Here is a 17,651-nt window from a genome sequence, read left to right as displayed (position 1 = left end):
TGAGTGTGTGTGTGTGTATGTTACTTGACTAGCTGTAAGTCCTCAAGCAGGCATGAACTTTACAACTAAGCTATATCCAAGCCCTGTCTTTTCATCTAATAAAAATTGTATGTGCCTTTTCTTCATTAGGTACCTTAACCCACAGTTACTTTCTATACATAGAGTCAATGCTTGCAGAAAGTCAAAAGCCAGAGTACTAATTCCTGTTATGTTTCCTTGAAAATGAACTAGCCTTATATAGTGTCCATTTTTTCTCATGTTCATATCGTCTGTCAAATAAGACTTTGGCATACCCACCCCTCAGTCAGTTTCATTAGTTCTTGGGTTTGTGTTTTGATCATACTCATTTCCCCTCCCCCAACTCTTCCTGGACCCTCACCTTCTCTATCCACTCAACTTTGTGTTGTCTCTTTTTAAATCACCAATAGCGATTTGTACTGCTCAAATAGTCATAGATGTGTGGTCTTCCTAGAGTATGATTAACTACCAGGGCTGCATTCTTAGATAAAACTGCCTTTTCTTCTCTTTTACAGACAGGGTCTCACCATAGCCCAGAATGGGTTCAAACTCCTGCCTCCACTTTCTAAATGCATTAGGAGGATGTATTGGCATGCTTAGTATAAAGATATTTGTTAGCTGTTTTTTTGTTTTGTTTTGTTTTTTGTTTTTTTTTTTGTTGTTTTTTTTTTGTTGTTGTTGTTGGTTTTTTGAGACAGGGTTTCTCTGTATAGCCCTGGCTGTCCTGGAACTCACTTTGTAGACCAGGCTGGCCTAGAACTCAGAAATCGGCCTGCCTCTGCCTCCCAAGTGCTGGGATTAAAGGCGTGCGCCACCACCGCCCGGCATTAGTTGTATTTTTTAATCAACTGGACAGTGTGAGAGATCATTACTATACTCTGTCAGAAAATGGAATTTATGAATTGCTGGTAACATGTTGACTGGAAGGTTCCAGTGTTGTCTTTTGCTGATTTCTAAATTCCTATCTAGTTCAGGCCTTTTTAAATTTCTAGAATCATCTTCTAACTCCCTACTTGATATCTTCATTTAAATTTCTTAATTGGGACTTTATATTTTATATCTAACAATGACCTTCTCCCCAAATATTTTCCTCCAAAAGAAAAATCATATTTCAGTAAATAACAACTCCAGCTTTCTTATTTCTTATTCTGAAACCTTAGAGATAGCCTCAAATCCACTTTCTCTATCAAAAGTTCTTTCCAAAGAATGAATTCTGGACTTGACTATTTCTTCACCGACTACATTGTCCATCCTGGCTCAGGTTGTCAGTATTAGTTTACTTCAGTAGCCTTCTGCCACTTCTGCCTTACATCCTTCTCCCTAACCTTTACTGGGTTTCCAAAAACACCAGCCAAAATGATGCTGTTGACCCATCATCACTTTGCAGTGATCTCCAGGACCCTAAATAGGCTGTGTTGCTAACCTGTTACCTCTCCGTCCTTATCCCACACTGGTCTACTGTTACTTGTTTCATTCCAGCTCCCCTGGCCTCTTTTGTGTCTCTCAGACATGTTATTCTTTCCCAGGTATAGCACAGATGGTTCCTTCACCCTCTTGTAGAGGTTTGATCTGTTTCTGTGTATTGTAATGCTAAGTGCAAGATTGGAATAAGGGGCAAGGCCTGTCCCAGAGACTAGAGAATCTGCCCTTAGACTCAAAAGAAGCTATGTGACCCTGCCTCCAGGTTATTTCTCATTGTCAATAAAGATGCGTACAGCCTGTAACTGGACAGAATTGAGATAGACAGGGCTTGGTGTTCCGTAATGTGAGTGTGTAGAGAAGAAGGTGGAGAGAGGAGAAAGACTCTGAGGGTTAGGAGTCAAGAAAGTATGACTGTGAGGGCTAGCCAGTTGGAGTTGAGAGCAGCCTAGTAAAACATAATAAGAGGTAACTCTGGGTCATCTATAGAAAATAGATTTTAGTAGCATGGAGTGTAATTATCTGCCCAGCCCTAGTACTGATTAAGGCTTATTGTAAATAATAAAAGTTGTGTGTCTTTTAACCAAAAATGGAATGGTCAAAGACGGGATAAAAAATCCTGGATTGGGATTAAATCTTTTCTACAACTCCTCCTTTTCTTAGATGTTTCTTTCCTGGTGATGCCTCACCCAGTCTTTATAGCTAGAATTATAAAGGTCATCCCTAGCCTGGCCGTCTGTGATGGCTAGTTTTAATTGTCAGTTTGACCCAGTCCAGAATCACCACAGTAAGTTTCAATGAGAAATTATCTAGACTGAGTTGGCTTATGGGTATGTCTGTGTGGGCATTTCTTAATTGAGTTGAGATAGAAAGACCCACCCAAAATGACAGCACCATTCCCTAAAATGGATTCTAAGTGTATGAATGGTGTGAGTTGAGCGTTAATTCATTACTCTCTGCTCTTGACTGTGGATTAAATGTGTCTAGCTGCTTCAAATCCCTGCCACCCAGACTCCCCTACAATGATGGATGATAACCTAAATTGTAAATTAAATAGATCCTTCCTTTCTTCCTTCCTTCCTTAAGTTGCTTTTTTCAGGGTGTTTTGGTTGTTGTTTATTGGGGTTTTGTTTCAGTTTGTTTATTCACTTTGCATCCCACTCGTTGTCCCTCTCCCAGTCACCCCGTCCACAATCCTTCCTTCCACCCTCTTCTCCTTCTCCTCTGAGAGGGTGGGGAGCCCCTTGAGTATCGCTCCCCCCCCCCCGGCTCCCCATACTTCAGGGTGTTTTATCACAGCAATAGGAGAAGAAACTAAGATACCATCCTTCTTCTCTGAATACACAATATACTTTTGTTTACCATTTTAATCTATTAGCACCTATACCTCATGAAGGCAGCAATGGCTGTGCCTTATTCTCTGTGGAATTCCAGCACAACTGCAACAATGCCTGTCACATTATAGGTGTTTGGTTGGTGTTTGAAATGTAAGTCTCCAGGGTGTCAGTCAAAATGAGCCTCCATAGCTTCATTCACTGGATTTAGATCACAAATAACGATGCTACAGACTGTTTAGAGTGCAGCAGTGTGTTAGCTAGAGAATTTAACTACTTTTTAATGGTTACAAGTATTTTAGAGTAAGACTTAAATTAGATACAATTCTTTATACTTCTGGTTTGTTCTCCCCTCCCCCCATTGATGCCCAATTTACAGAAATAAAACTGGCTAACTATTCTAAAGTACTATACGGAATTAAATAATTTTTATTCCAGTATTTAACTTACTATAAATCTCACAAACCCTTATTTACAGTAAAACATAGATACTAGTTTAAATGATGATAGATGCAATCAAAGTAAAAAGCTCTAGTGATACTTGTGTAACTAGGAGTCAGTTTTAAACAAAGCATATTGTATATTAATGTAAAGTTAAAGTAGGACAACCCAGAGTTGGTGGCTTACACACTCAGATACCCATTTGTATTGCCTTGAGATATGTTTCTAAATCATCTTATGATATTTGCTTAACCCACAGGGCTTGTGTATACTTTAAATATGTTTATTGTAATGTGCTCTGACATCACATTTGATCCTGATGTTTAGAATACCTTGTATTTGAAGATCAGCGTGTCAGTTCTATTTCTATCTATCTATCCCTGCAGTGCATTTCTAGGTCCTAAAGACCTTTTCCCATATAAGGAATACAAAGACAAGTTTGGAAAGTCAAACAAACGGAAAGGATTTAATGAAGGATTATGGGAAATTGAAAATAATCCAGGAGTGAAATTTACTGGGTACCAGGTAATAGTTTGCATCACAGTCTCTTGTTATGTCTCATTCTTTGCTTTTAACTCGTATGCACCTGTGTAAAGTGTCCTTCATGTTAGTACTAACCTTCCATTCATTTGAGGTCAGAGTTCTTCTTTGATGAAGTACCAGCTCTTGCCCAGAAGAGCCTGAGTTAAGTGGACATTGAAAAATTGACTTTGGCAGCCACTTGAGTCATTAATTGAATCAGGATTACACATGCTGCTAAGGTTAGCTTCAATCTTGGCTTCAAGCAACTCTCCTACCTCAGCCTCCCTAGTAGCTGAAATTAGATATATGTGCCACTGTGCCTGGCTCCCATAGTTCTTTATTTTGAAATGTTAAAAGTAGGCCAATGTCTTTAAAATTAAAACATAGTTATTTTTTCCAGTTTTTGTTCCTGTTCTTTTTTTTTTTTTTAAATGTAATTGGCTGATTTTTTTTCCTTAGACAATTCAGCAACAGAGCTCTTCAGAAACTGAGGGAGAAGGTGGAAATACTGCAGATGCAAGCAGTGAGGAAGAAGGTGATAGAGTAGAAGATGGAAAAGGCAAAAGAAAGAATGAAAAAGGAGGCTCAAAACGGAAAAAGTCCTACACGTCAAAGGTCACTGAAAACCCCTCCTACTGTTATGTGTCCTGCATACGCTCTGAGGCTTCTGGATTGGGTGGGAGGGATAGCTCTTAGGCAAAGTACTTGCCTAGAACATGTCATTCAGCACCACTCCCACCCACCCACCCCAACACACACACTACAGACTTTAGAGGCAGTGGTATACCCAAGAGAGGAAGCCAGAAACTGTGCGGTGCTAAGGGAGTCACTACTGACTTGCCCTGAAAGTACATGCTTAGTTGCAGGAGGAGGGCTAGGCATATAGGCTGAGCCAGACACGGGATTGAACAGGTTGTGCGGGAGTGAGGAAATTCAACTCCATAGAAAAAGAGAGGGGAGAGAATAACGAGTTATATGTCAATTGTGGAAGGGGTTCTGAAGGGAATGAGGTCAGGAAATCTCACGCTAGAAAAGTGGCCAGACCTTTCTGTAAAGACACAGCTTGTGCTAAAGACTTGAAAGAAGGATGAAGAAGAGCCATGTGTGGCAGAGGGAAAGGAATGGAGCAGGAAACTTGAGAAGGCAAAGGTCTGGCAGGCACCTAACCTCAGTGCAGGCATGCCCAGATCCCGAGGAAAGAGAGAAGGTAAATGCTGACAGGGCAGACTTGTAAGCTGTATCAGTGAGTTTAGACTTTATTCCAAATGTAGCAGCATCAACATGATGATTTACAAAAGAAAAGACTAGGTCTGTTACACAGTATTTCAGGTATTTGTGAAAACTGTCCTGTAAACACTAAAAGCGAGATCTATGGATCCTTGAAGACTTAAGGTTCAAGATTCAGTAGAGTCTTTCACATGATTGAATACTTGAAGAAATTATTTCTATTTAGATTCTTGTATTTAGTGGCTAGATATATTTAGAAATCATCTGAGAAATCAAGTACCAAGAACCTCTCAGACTATTAACATTTTCTCTTGGCAGTCTTTAAAATCCACCTTGCTAACAGACAGGTAAAATTGTATGCATTTCCTATGTTCCTGGTTGTGTTATTCTCTGTGTACTTTATTGATTACAAACATGATGGCTGGGGCTGGAGAGATTGTTCATGTGGGTAAGGTGTTTCCTGAACAAGCACCCATCTAAAATCCGGGCCCACGCTGCTCGGCTGTCACTCCTAAGTTGGGCAGGTACTGAAACAAGGTGAGCCCTGGAAAGGGCTTGCTGGCCAGCTCCCTCAGAGAACTCCAAATTCACTGAGAGACCCCATCTAAAGATAGAAGGTAGATTCAGGCCCTTTGAGGATATCTATGTTCTGGTAGATAGCCCTGCTCCTGTGAACATACAGGCTAAATGGACACAGTTGGCATTTAAGTTAAAATTTTTTTAAAAAGCACAAGCATGTGCAGTTGGCAGGGGAGAGTAGTGGGAGAGGAGAGAAGGAGTTGAACACACGTGCATACACACATATACCACAATAACACATATGTGCATACACACATATACCACAATAAACAAACAAACAAACATGACTGCTTCTGATGGGGGATAACATTTATAAATGGCTTTTAAAAGAAATCCCTCTCAAACTGTTTCTTCCATTGCATTTATTTTTAGACTGAATTTCTTTTAGCATTTTAGGTTTCACTTAAACATCCATTTGAGTTATTTTTATTTAATTGATTGTCTGCTGAGCTTCTATGGGATGTGTTTGCAACCCTAGATTATGTAAAAGCCACATACGGTTTGTAGACTTTTAACAACAAACATGTGACCTTTAAATGTCATTATTTCATTACATGGTTCAAAGATCAACAGTACCAAGATCCTAGTTAGGATGGAGTTAATACTTTAAAGCAGTGAAGGAGAGGGCTAAGGTTTATCTGTTTAGAGGAGTGTTTTACTTAAATAGAATTACAAGTTATATTTAATTTCAGCTTCACAGTCACTTAAGAACTATTTAATTTTTTGCTATTGGTGTTTTTGCATAATGCTAGGCAAATACTCTACCACCTGAGCTATAGCCCAACCAAGAATTTAACTTTTTTATAACATTTGTATGTTAGAATGGAGGAAGGGTTGTTTTTGTTGTTGTTGTTGTTTTGGTTTTGGTTTTTGTCCTTTTTTTATAACTTGTAGAGGCACAATCCCAGACTAGCCTTGAACTCATGTCATGGTAGTCTTCTTGCCTCAAACTCCCAAATGATATGATTGCAGGTATTGGCCCAGAAGCCAGTCAAAACTCTTGCTTTTTACTGTCAGTATCCCATAGGGGTCCCATGTGTATCAGAATCCTGTGAACTGCTGTTGACATGCCTTAAGGCCCCAGCACTGCTAATTGAGAACTTGTAGGAAAGGACGGGGAGTCTAGTTTCCAAGTGCACTGACATGGGAATAGCCCTTGGAGAAACTACTCCCTGCTCTGACCCTGGCACCTTTTCTGGATTCCCACTGGTTTCTTTTTGTTGAATGTGTTGAATTTCTCTTAAAGTTGAGTAGTCTCCCTTTGCACTTAAAACTAGTAGTCAGTAAATCTTCTGCAACCTGCCAGTTTGCAGAACCCTCCTCTATTTACCTAATCATTTACCTGTGGGGAAAACTTCAATGATCAAAAAAACGAAAGGATAACAGATCTAGAGAAAATTATATATCTTTTAAGTAACGGTCTAGCTATTTCATTTTAAGCACTACCAGATAATGAAAGATATAGATTAAAAGTATTTGTATGCAAATGATTTACAGTTAAGGCTTATCAGATTCTTAAATTAACTAGTAAAGATGCTAAAAGAGCAAGAATTTTAGTTAACAAAGTAACCATTAGACATAAACCCAATTCAGTACCACACTAATAAAATAGATGATAAACACCAATTTCAAACAATTGTATAGGAATTATGATCTGAAGAGATTTAGAAAGTTAGTTTGGCAGCTAGACTTCCTGCTAAGATACTAAATATTGTTACCCATTAGTGGAAGTACAGTGATGCCCTGGTTCCCATTGGTATTGAGACTTGGTGTTTGTATCATGCCAAATGCTGAGAAGCAAAAACTAAGTGTTATTTGCAAACATCCTGCATAGTGTGGGGTGGGGGTGGTGTATCTCGTGATGTATGTTAGGCTGAGAGTGGTAGATCAAACTGTTATTTGAGGATTACTAGATAATGCAGTTAGCATATTTCAACTGTTACGTGATAGTTACTAAAATGAAAAAGTTACTGTTATATCATCATATGGAATCTTTAACTGACCATGCTCCAAACTTTGTTAATAAATCTTTTTGTTTTGTTTTGTTTTTTGTTTTTCCAGACAGGGTTTTTCTGTATAGCCCTGGCTGTCCTGGAACTCACTCTGTAGACCAGGCTGGCCTTGAACTCAGAAATCAGCCTGCCTCTGCCTCCCAAGTGCTGGGATTAAAGGCGTGCGCCACCATGCCTGGCATAAATCTTTTTTTTAATATAAAAGTTAAAAGTAATAACATTTTAAACTAACATTTTGAGTGTACTTTGTAGATTTAGTTCAGTAAAATAGAAGGAATGTAATGTGTTCTGTCATGTAACTGGATGATCTTTCTCTTTGTACTTTACATTTATTTATGTATTTTGAATTTATTTAAATTTTGTGTGTGTGTGTGTGTCACCAGCATGTATGTATATACAATACATGTGTGTATTGCCTGCAAAGACCAGAATGGGGCTATGGGTCCCCTGGAACTGGAGTCACAGATAGTTATGAGCCATCATGTCGGTGCCAGGAACTGACTGAACCCAGGTTCTCTGCAAGTAAGCTCTTTTAACCACTGAGCCATCTTTTCAGCCCATCTTTGCATTAAAAACAACACGTCAAACACCCCCACTCCCAAAAGTAAATGATTGTGTAGGTAAGGGGCTGGAGAGGTGGCTCAGAAATTAAAAGCACTCACTGTCCTTGGAGGACCAGAGTCGGCTTCTCATTACAACTGCTTATACCACACTGTGCACACACACTCATGCACACACAAAACAATATAGTATTTAAAATCTGATTGTATCAGGGGCTTAAATTTAGTAACTCATTTCTGGAAGGCCAAAAAGTAATTTGGTTGAGTCCACTTACCTTACTTTTTGTTTGCAAAGTATTTGAAGATGAATTTCTTTTAAGTTTCCCTCTCCCCTTTTTACTTCTTGCCCTAGAGAAATGGTTGCATACAGCCCAGGTTGATCAAACTCATTATACAGTCCAAGGTTGCCCTTGAACTTGAGGTCCTCCTCTCTCTCCTGAGGGCTGGGCTTACAGACATGCACCCTCATGCCCAGGATATATAATGCTATAATGCTTCAGACTCAAACCCAGAGTCTCCTACATTCTAGGCAAGCATTACTAGCTAAGCTATAATCCCAGCCCTCAAAACTTCTTAAGAGGAAAATAAATTTGACAGATGAGAAAGCAAAAAATGTTAAAGGGACTGCATTAAAACAAACTGTCTAGTTTTTCTACCTAGTGGTCATTCACCCAAGCCATTCGTCATTGTTTATATGCTTAGAATTAAACTCATTTTTTTACTTAAAACAAAAAGCCACTTAAGAGCAGTCATCAAGGTGACCCAGTGGGTGAAGTCACTTGCTACCAAGCCTGATGACCTCAGTTAGACTCAGGAACCACTTGACTGGAGGACAGAGCTGGCTCCCACAGGTTGTTCTCTGACTTCCACACATGCAGTGGCAGGTACATACACCCACTCAAATACATACTCATACACAGTAAATAAATGCAGTTATAAAAAGTCAGGGCTAGAGAGATGGCGCAGTGGTTAAGAACACTGACTACTCTTCCAGAGATCTTGAGTTCAATTCTCAACAACCACATGGTGGCTCACAGCCATCTGTAATAGGCTCCAATGCCCAATTCTGGTGTGTCTGAAGACAGGTAAAGTGTACTCATATACATTAAGTAAATAAATATATCTTTAAAAAAAATCAAAAAAAGTCTTTTAAAAGGAAATGCTAGAAAATCCTACATTTCATCATTGTGAATAAGACATAAAATTGGAGGCATCTTTTTCTAACTTTAGTACTGTTCTGCCAGGAGACTTTTGCTGCAAGCTATAGTTTGATTTCAAATGCAAGATGACAAAGAAAATAGACTGGTTTACCAGTCTATCTTTAGTGTGTAAGTCATTACCCATAGTTTAAAGATTAAATTTCTTGTGTTGTGCTGTGATACAAAAGCTTTGTCCAGGTTCTTTCTGTGTATATCCTTAGCCAAACTGCTGCAAGGATTCTGCCTTGAATGCCATATGTTGTCTTGGAAAGTTGACCTCACTTCTCTGGACCTTGGTTTCTATTACTCTGATGTGACAGAGAAGGACATGATGACTTTGAGCATGCCTCCCAGTTCTCATGTCTCCTGAGGTAGTAGGGACTCACCCAGTTGTATTCAGTCCTGTTGTGGATATCTGTGTAGTCTAGATTTTAATATCACACTTCTTACAAGAATTCAGGAGTTATCTAGTCTACATCTGCTTCCTTTCTAGCTAGTGATTAGAGGCCTGGGGCACTAAAATGATGTGTGCATCATCACCTAGTTCAGCCTTGGGCACTGCATGGTCTCTGTATGTGCTATGTCAAGCCACACAGACTACCCAACAGCTCCGTGTGCACCTCTTTACTTACATGTGTGCGTTTGGAGCTCTACTTTTGACTCTAATTCTTAACTTGTCTAAATGTTTAGAAGTCTTCTAAACAGTCCCGGAAATCTCCAGGAGACGAAGATGATAAAGACTGCAAAGAAGAGGAGAACAAAAGCAGCTCTGAGGGCGGAGACGCTGGCAATGACACGAGAAACACGACTGCAGACTTGCAGAAAGCTGGTGAAGGGGTGAGGATGTGCTGATGGTCTCCTTATCCTTCCTGTCGGCCTCTTAGAGGACACTGCCTAGTGTTAGGAACCGGTCAGTCAGCTGGGTATCCATTCACTAAGCCTGAATGACTGGTTAGATGCTTAGAATCTGAGGACGAAAGAGAGCCATGTGGAAAGTATTCTTGAAAAATTCAAGCTCTGAATATTACTTTTTCAAACTACATTAGTAACTATAGAATATTTTAAAGTAGGTTACAAATTATGATACTATGAAATTTAACAATTCGGGGTTTTTTTGTTTTGGTTTGGTTTTGGTTTTTTTTTTTTTTTTGTTTTTTTTTTTTTTTTTTTTTTGGTTTTTTGAGACAGGGTTTCTCTGTGTAGCTCTGGCTGTCCTGGAACTCACTCTGTAGACCANGCTGTCCTGGAACTCACTCTGTAGACCAGGCTGGACTCGAACTCAGAAATCTGCCTGCCTCTGCCTCCCAAATGCTGGGATTAAAGGCGTGTGCCACCACGCCTGGCTACAATTCTGTTTCTTTTATTACAAAGTCAATGGCATGTCCAAAATAGAATATGTAAATGAAGTACCCTTAATATAAATATTAAGGATGAATTAATAAGGCAGCTATATTTCTTGACCTTATGCTATTCCCCCATAACCACACAGAAGAGGTAAGATTTATTCAAAGCTTGTTTCAACAGCAGAGCAATTAAATGATTGCCATTACCTCCCCTGCTAATCTGGCTCCTCCGACCCCTCCTTCTTGGTGGCTCAGATTCCTCCATCCTGCTGCTGACCTCCTCTCCCCGCCCCTCTTTGCTGGCAAATGTCCCATCCTATTCTCTCTTCTGCCCAGACATTGGGTGATCAGCATTTATTGACAAGGCAGAGAATAAATGGTAAGAACTGTTTACACAAACTTGACAGGAGATTCTTGGTATAAGCGTCGCAATGCCATGTTCCGGTACGATATGAGGGCAGAGAAATAAGTACTTGAACAGCAAAGGCAAACCATACATAGTGCACAGAACATGAGGCCTACAGGAGTAGGAGTGTTCAAGCTCTATTTGAGCACTGATATTTAAAATACCCACAGGAACAGATTTACTTACCTTGACTCTTGTTAACTTCTGTTGACTTTGGCATTTATAGGCAGGTCCGCATTCATAAAGTGTGGTAAAGGTCATTTGTGCACATAGGCATCTCCCATAGCATTTCTTCTGTGTACACTCCTCGTCTTCACATAATGACCCATGAAGGCTGAGCACTTGAGCGCAGAGCGCTGGCCTTAGGATTGACTCTTGCTTACAGTGATGGAATGAGAGGGTGAGTGGTGATGCCCACCAGGTACATTGTTACTCTGCGTCGGGCTCTGATTGTGTCTGTTCTTACCTGTTCATATCGGTAGCGTGCCTCTCAGCTCTATCTTCTTTCATCTTAGTTATCCGTCATTTCTCTTGAAGTTTGGTTTCATTGATGTCTTACTCCTGTCACTCAGGTTAGCCTTCCTCAGCATCCTCCTCAGCCCTCCTCTCAGTTTTTGAAACAAGGTCTTGCTGTATGTGTACCTCTGTCTGCCTCACTGTGTAGCTCAGGCTGGCCTCAGATTCATAGCCCCATGCTTAACCTCCTGAGTGCAGGTCTGCAGGGTGCAAGACACTTGGTCTGTCTTGCAGCATTTGGTAGCATTAGACAGTTTGTTCTGACTTTCTTTACCAGCCACTATTCTCTTCTGCTTCCCTCAGGCTCCCAGAACTCTCCTTCCATCTGTCTAGGTACACTTCCTTAAAAGTCCCCAGATCTGTCTTACCAACATTGTTCAGTTTGGCTTGTTAATGAGTATTGGCATTTACTCACCACTGTGCTTCTAAGGTTTATTCTTTTGGTTAATAAAAAAAGTTATTTCTTGGGGTGAGCCTGTCACAGCTTGCAATGGTCCATGCATGGAGGTCCCAGGACACCTTTTGAGGAGCCATACTCTTCACATTAGTCCTGGGGATCGAGCTCAGACCTTGAGCTTAGCAGAAAGTGCCATCTTGCCAGGCTTTATCAGTTTTCAGTGTTCCCATTTATATGGTGTATATAACGCTATATGAACACAATTTATTGAGTCTACTATTAATGGATATTCAACCTGTTTCCAGCTTTGGACAGTATTGTTAGAAGCATTTTGTCTCCTAGTATAAATGCTCAAGTGTTTTAGGTATGTAACTAGAACTGATGGTGGCTTTCAGCTTTATCAGTTACTAGATGGAGGAGTTGGCCAGTTTATGCTCAGGCCAACAGCATATTAAAGCCCCTGTAGTTAACCTGGTAACAGCATCTTAAAGCCCCTGTAGTTGACCTGGTGTTATCTGACGTTTATTTTGACAACATATTGGTGTAAAGTGGTCCTTGTGTTATGAATTGTAACGCAGTATTATCAATGATGAGGTCAAGTTGATCTTCTTTGTTTCTATCAACCAGCCATGTTTCTTTTTTTTTTTGGTTTTTCGAGACAGGGTTTTTCTGTGTAGCCCTGGCTGTCCTGGAACTCACTTTGTAGACCAGGCTGGCCTCGAACTCAGAAATCCACCTGCCTCTGCCTCCCGAGTGCTGGGATTAAAGGCGTGCGCCACCACGCCCGGCCATGTTTCTTTTTTATGATACGAAGTTCCAGGGTGTTCACCTATTGCTCCATTAGACTTTTTTCTTACTAGTTTATTTGCTTACTCTGTAGAATACTCTGTAGAATGTTTGTGTTCCATCTGTTCACTTTCTTTTGCTTTTAAAAAAATTGTTAACTTTATTATACTCAGCTGCTCACATTTCTTTCTGTGGTTAGCGGTTTCTGTCTTTATGGGTAACCATGTCAGCCTTCTTACTGAGATTGTCTGGGTTCTCCTGGGTTCCCTTGGTCAGTTACCCACCCACCCTAAGTTATAGTAGCTTTCTAAAGAGTAACGATACTTCATAAAGCTGACGGCCTGATGGTAAACGTACTTTAGATACTTAGTCATGAGCTGGATAGAATGCTTCAATATATGATTTATCAAAACAAAGCGTTAACGGTGCCATGACCTTTAGAAAGCAGAGAAGCATGAGATGAGTGCATACCATGAGACAGTAGTAGGGCAGAAAGGCAGGTATGTGGATGCTTGCTTGGGATACAAGCTTATAAAAACACTTGTGTGATTGCTTGTTTTCCAAGGAAACAAGGTCATGGCTTGAGGGGGTGCAGGAAAGAGTGCTGAGGTATCGCAGGAAAGGACAAAGTTTTAAATAGTGTCTTACAGGAGGAGGAGAGTGAACGGACTTAGGAAATGAGAATACTTGTTGAGCTCTTGGGGCCAGTGGGTGTGCATCTGAAGTAAGCAGTGGGAGTTCAGTTCATCTTGAATACAGTAAAGGAGGTTGAGGTCAAGGAGTGGGGGTGGGGGGGTAGCAATAGAATGCAAAGGATGTTTATTAATTGAATTTCTTAGTGTTCATTTTTTGCAGTTTCTCATACATTCTAGATACTAATTCTCTGGGGAATGTAGAGTTGGCAAAGGTTATTCCCCACAATACAACAGGTTGTCTCTCCTCCTCCTTCATCTTTTCCTTTACCTTAACAGGAGCGTTTTAATTTTTATAAGCCCATTTATCAGTCCTTGGGATATTTCTCATGCTGCTGAAGCCTTTAGAAAGTCCTTGCCTGTGCTTATGCCTTAAAATACTTTGCCTGTGTTTTTCTTCACTTTATTCAGGTTAAAAAATTATGGAGAATTTCCCACATACGTATAAGGTATTTTTGATCAGATATTGATCCTTCCAGTCAATAAGCATGATAACCCCGTCCATCTCCTCTTTCCAGTTTCTTTCTTCAGCGTCTTCAGTTTTCATCGTGAAGGTCTTCAACTTCCTTGGTTACATTTATTCCTGGGCATTTTACTTTCTTTTACAATGAGATGGTTTTCTCTAGTTCTCATCAACAGTATATAACAAGTGTTCTTGATGTCTGTATGTGGTCTTTGTATCTTGATCCTCTGTTTTTGTGGTCTGAGAATTGTCTGGTGAGACTGAGGACAGTCAGCTGAACTGCATGTGAGGATGACTTCTTTATCCGCATCTCTAGCCCTTTTAGTTTTTGTGTATAGTAGGGTCTCAAAGGTCATTGCATTAAGAACTTGTCTAGTTTCCTTCTGTTGCTGTGACAAAACACTGACCAAAAACACCCTGAGGAGGGGAGGGGTTATTTGGCTTACATTGCAGGTCAGTCTGCTATTGAGGGATGCCAGGGCAGGAACTCAAGCAAGGCAGGATCTTGAAGAGGAAACCACAGAGGAATGTTGTTTGTTGGCTCACTCACTGGCTTTCCCATTGGTTTGTAGTTAGCTAGCTTCCTTATATAGCCCAAGACCACCTGGCCACAGTGTGCTGGGCTCTACCACATCAATCATCAGTCCAAGACAGTTGCTCCCAAACATGGCCATAGATAACCTGATCTGGGTAGTCTCTCAGTTGAGACCCTCAGATAATTCTAGGCTGTGTCAGGTTGACAGCTGATGTTAACAATGACAGAATCTGCACTTTTTATGTTTTGGTTCAGTAAAGTCTCTTAGACTACGTGACACTTCACATAGCTTTCACTTGTTTGCAAATACTGCTTACTACTTTTTTACGCTACTGCTTTGTTGTGCTTTACTGCTTCTTGTATTGATGTATTTTTTATAATATTTTTTATAATATTTTTTATTATATTTTAATCAGGTTTCTAAATATCACTGTCTTTTTAGAAGTCTTTAAATGTCAAGAAGCTGTCACATGGAGGATTTAATATTATAATTTTCACTTAATCAAATTTTATCACTAGCAACAAATAATATATTTTTTCCTATGAATTAGAAGTCACTTTATTCTTTACTAAGTGCTCAATAGTAAAGTTTTTATCAGTGTATAATAACTTAATAACTACACACACACACACATCCTGGTCCTTGTCCACTCCCACCTCCTGCTTATCTCTTCCTGGTTCCAATCTAGAATCTGTATATGAGAGAAAACAAGCCTTCTTTGTCTTCCTAAGTCTTGTTTATATGTTTAACACAATGATCTCTAATTCTAATAATTTTTCTTCAAACACCATAGTTTCTTTTAACTGAGTAAAATGAATGTGCATGTCCGTGTTTCTGTCTGTCATTATCTTTATCCTTTCATAGACACCTAGCCTGATTCCATAACTGGGCTCTTATTGTACGTGCTACAATAGACATGGGTGTACATGTACCTCTACTGTGTGCTGCCTTGGTTCTTCATATATACATATTCATGAACTGTAATAATTCTGTCTCGTTATTGATTTTAAAAAAATTTTTATGCATGAGTATTTCAGAGGGCAACATTGAAAATCCTCTATCATTCTCCACTTTTAAAAAAAAAAAGAAGACAGTTTCTCAGTAAACCTGATGCTCACAGATTTTGCTAGGCTGGCTGGCTAGTGCCTCCCCTATCTCTGCTTTCCTCTTTTTTTTTTTTTAAATTTATTTTTTATTAGGTATTTTCCTCGTTTACATTTTCAATGCTATCCCAAAAGTCCCCCATACCCACCCCCCAACCCCCTACCCACCCACTCCCCCTTTTTGGCCCTGGGGTTCCCCTGAACTGGGGCATATAAAGTTTGCAAGTCCAGTGGGCCTCTCTTTGCAGTGATGGTGAGCACTGGCATTACCATACACGGTTACACCAGGCTTTACATAGCATTGCGCTAGGGATCCGAATTCAGGTCTTCATGCTCGAGCAGCAAGCACTTCACTTGTAGAGCCATGCTCCCAGTCCTTATTTTCAGTCTTTTGGGGCCCTCCATACAGATAATAATAGCTATGCTAGTTTGTTTCCCAGCAGTGTGTTAGGCTTCTATTTGCCACCTGTATCCTCCCCAGTGTTTGATGCTTGTTTTTTTTGATGATGGATCGCTATTCCTGCTGGCATGAGATGAGATCTTACTGTAATTTTGATTTGTACACCACTGCTCAACTCACCAAATATCAAAATCATAATACCAAATCTTTTCATATAAAAATGGTATATATGGAAAAAAATCATTTTGGCTTCTGCCTGCCATATTTTGGGTATCCATTAGCTTTGCTGTCCCCGAGAGCCTCTTTCACTGTGTCTCTCATTAAAATACCTCAGCGTAGACTCTGATGACATTTTCCAGATGTCAGCCAACATAGCCAACACAGGGCTCAAAAGGTGACCACAGAACATGACCACCCACCCCATTGGCTTTTAGGTCAAGGAAGCAGCAGGCCTAGCAGATATCCAGAATTCTGTGTCCACTCTATAGATACCATTATGAATTGGAAATTAATACATGTAATCACAGTAGTTATAGTAGACATTTAAAAGTCATAAACTCTACAGTTGCTCCACAGGAACCCATTTGACAGCGCCCTACTGAAAACAAAGAGGTGTGCTCTTAAAGTGGCCACGCTGGTACTATCATCTCCTAAGGGCATGCGCAGTGCTCCGAGTCCACTGTTGGATTTGCTTTAAGCTGCTCTTTAATATGAATTGAGCTGTTAAATGAATTTTCTGCCGCAGGAACAAAGAATTTATTGCCTTTCTCACGTACTATTAATAAAATACACTTTTAAAGATTTCTTTAACAAATGTTCATTATCTGGGCATCTTCCTCCTCCCAAGGAAAGAGTCCTCCAGAGTATCTGTGAGTATAATCATGTTTAGTGTTTCGTTTACTGATAAATCAGTTGCCAGGCATTATATTTTTCAAGTTCAAAGTTGTAAATATGTCTTTAAAAGTTTAAAGATCCACTAGTCTCCTTGTTTGGGGGTAGGAACAGAGAAATTAAATGTTCTTTTCTGTGGGAATGGTAAGCTTGATAGCTTTTCTCCTTGTGAAGGGCCTATGTAACTTGACAGGGTAAGTGTAGCAGGCTTTGCTGAAGAGGGAACATCTGCTCACACATGTGTTGTTGAGTTATTTATGATAATGCTGTTTTAAGGGGAAAATATTTGGGGCCTGAGTTCCCTTTTATGCTCATCTCATGAGAACTAGAAGTGGTTAATATATTTAGGTTAATGACACAGAAAACAAAAATAATATCTCTTTGGGGAAATATAACCTGACATAATTTAAAGTGAAATCTAAATTTAGATGTAATTCTTGGGTTTATAAGATGGCTCAGTGAATAAAGTAACTTACCCCCAAGCCTGATGACCTAAGGCTTTTTTTGTTTTAGTTTGGTTTGGTTTTCTGAGACAGGGCTTCTCTGTATAGCCCTGGCTGTCCTGGAACTCACTCTGTAGACCAGGCTGGCCTCAAATTCAGAAATCTGCCTGCCTCTGCCTCCCAAGTGCTGGGATTAAAGGCGTACACCGCCACTGCCCTCTTGACCTAAGTCTTGATCCCAGAGTTTACATGGTAAGAGAAGACCTACTCCAGTAAGTTGTGATCTGGCCTTCATATGTTCACTCTATCACATGCATATACACATACACACACAGACAAATAGACACACATATTAAAAAGGATA

General features: G+C 40.0%; 1 protein-coding gene across 1 annotated transcript in view; it reads left to right on the top strand.

Annotated features, from left to right (window-relative positions):
* The window catches only part of Hdgfl3 (HDGF like 3), a 48,365-nt gene that overhangs the window by 27,860 nt on the left and 2,854 nt on the right, over positions 1-17,651 (top strand). The window contains exons 3-5 of the mRNA XM_021166349.1: positions 3,599-3,737; positions 4,194-4,349; positions 10,002-10,148. Of these exons, the coding sequence (XP_021022008.1) occupies positions 3,599-3,737; positions 4,194-4,349; positions 10,002-10,148 (442 nt within the window). The remainder of the gene's footprint in view (positions 1-3,598; positions 3,738-4,193; positions 4,350-10,001; positions 10,149-17,651) is intronic.

This window comes from Mus caroli, chromosome 7 (genome assembly GCF_900094665.2).
Source record: "Mus caroli chromosome 7, CAROLI_EIJ_v1.1, whole genome shotgun sequence".
In the NCBI taxonomy this organism is placed as follows: domain Eukaryota; kingdom Metazoa; phylum Chordata; class Mammalia; order Rodentia; family Muridae; genus Mus; species Mus caroli.
The sequence above is the reverse complement of the archived record's forward strand: the minus strand, read 5'-3'. Positions and strand labels throughout refer to the sequence as shown.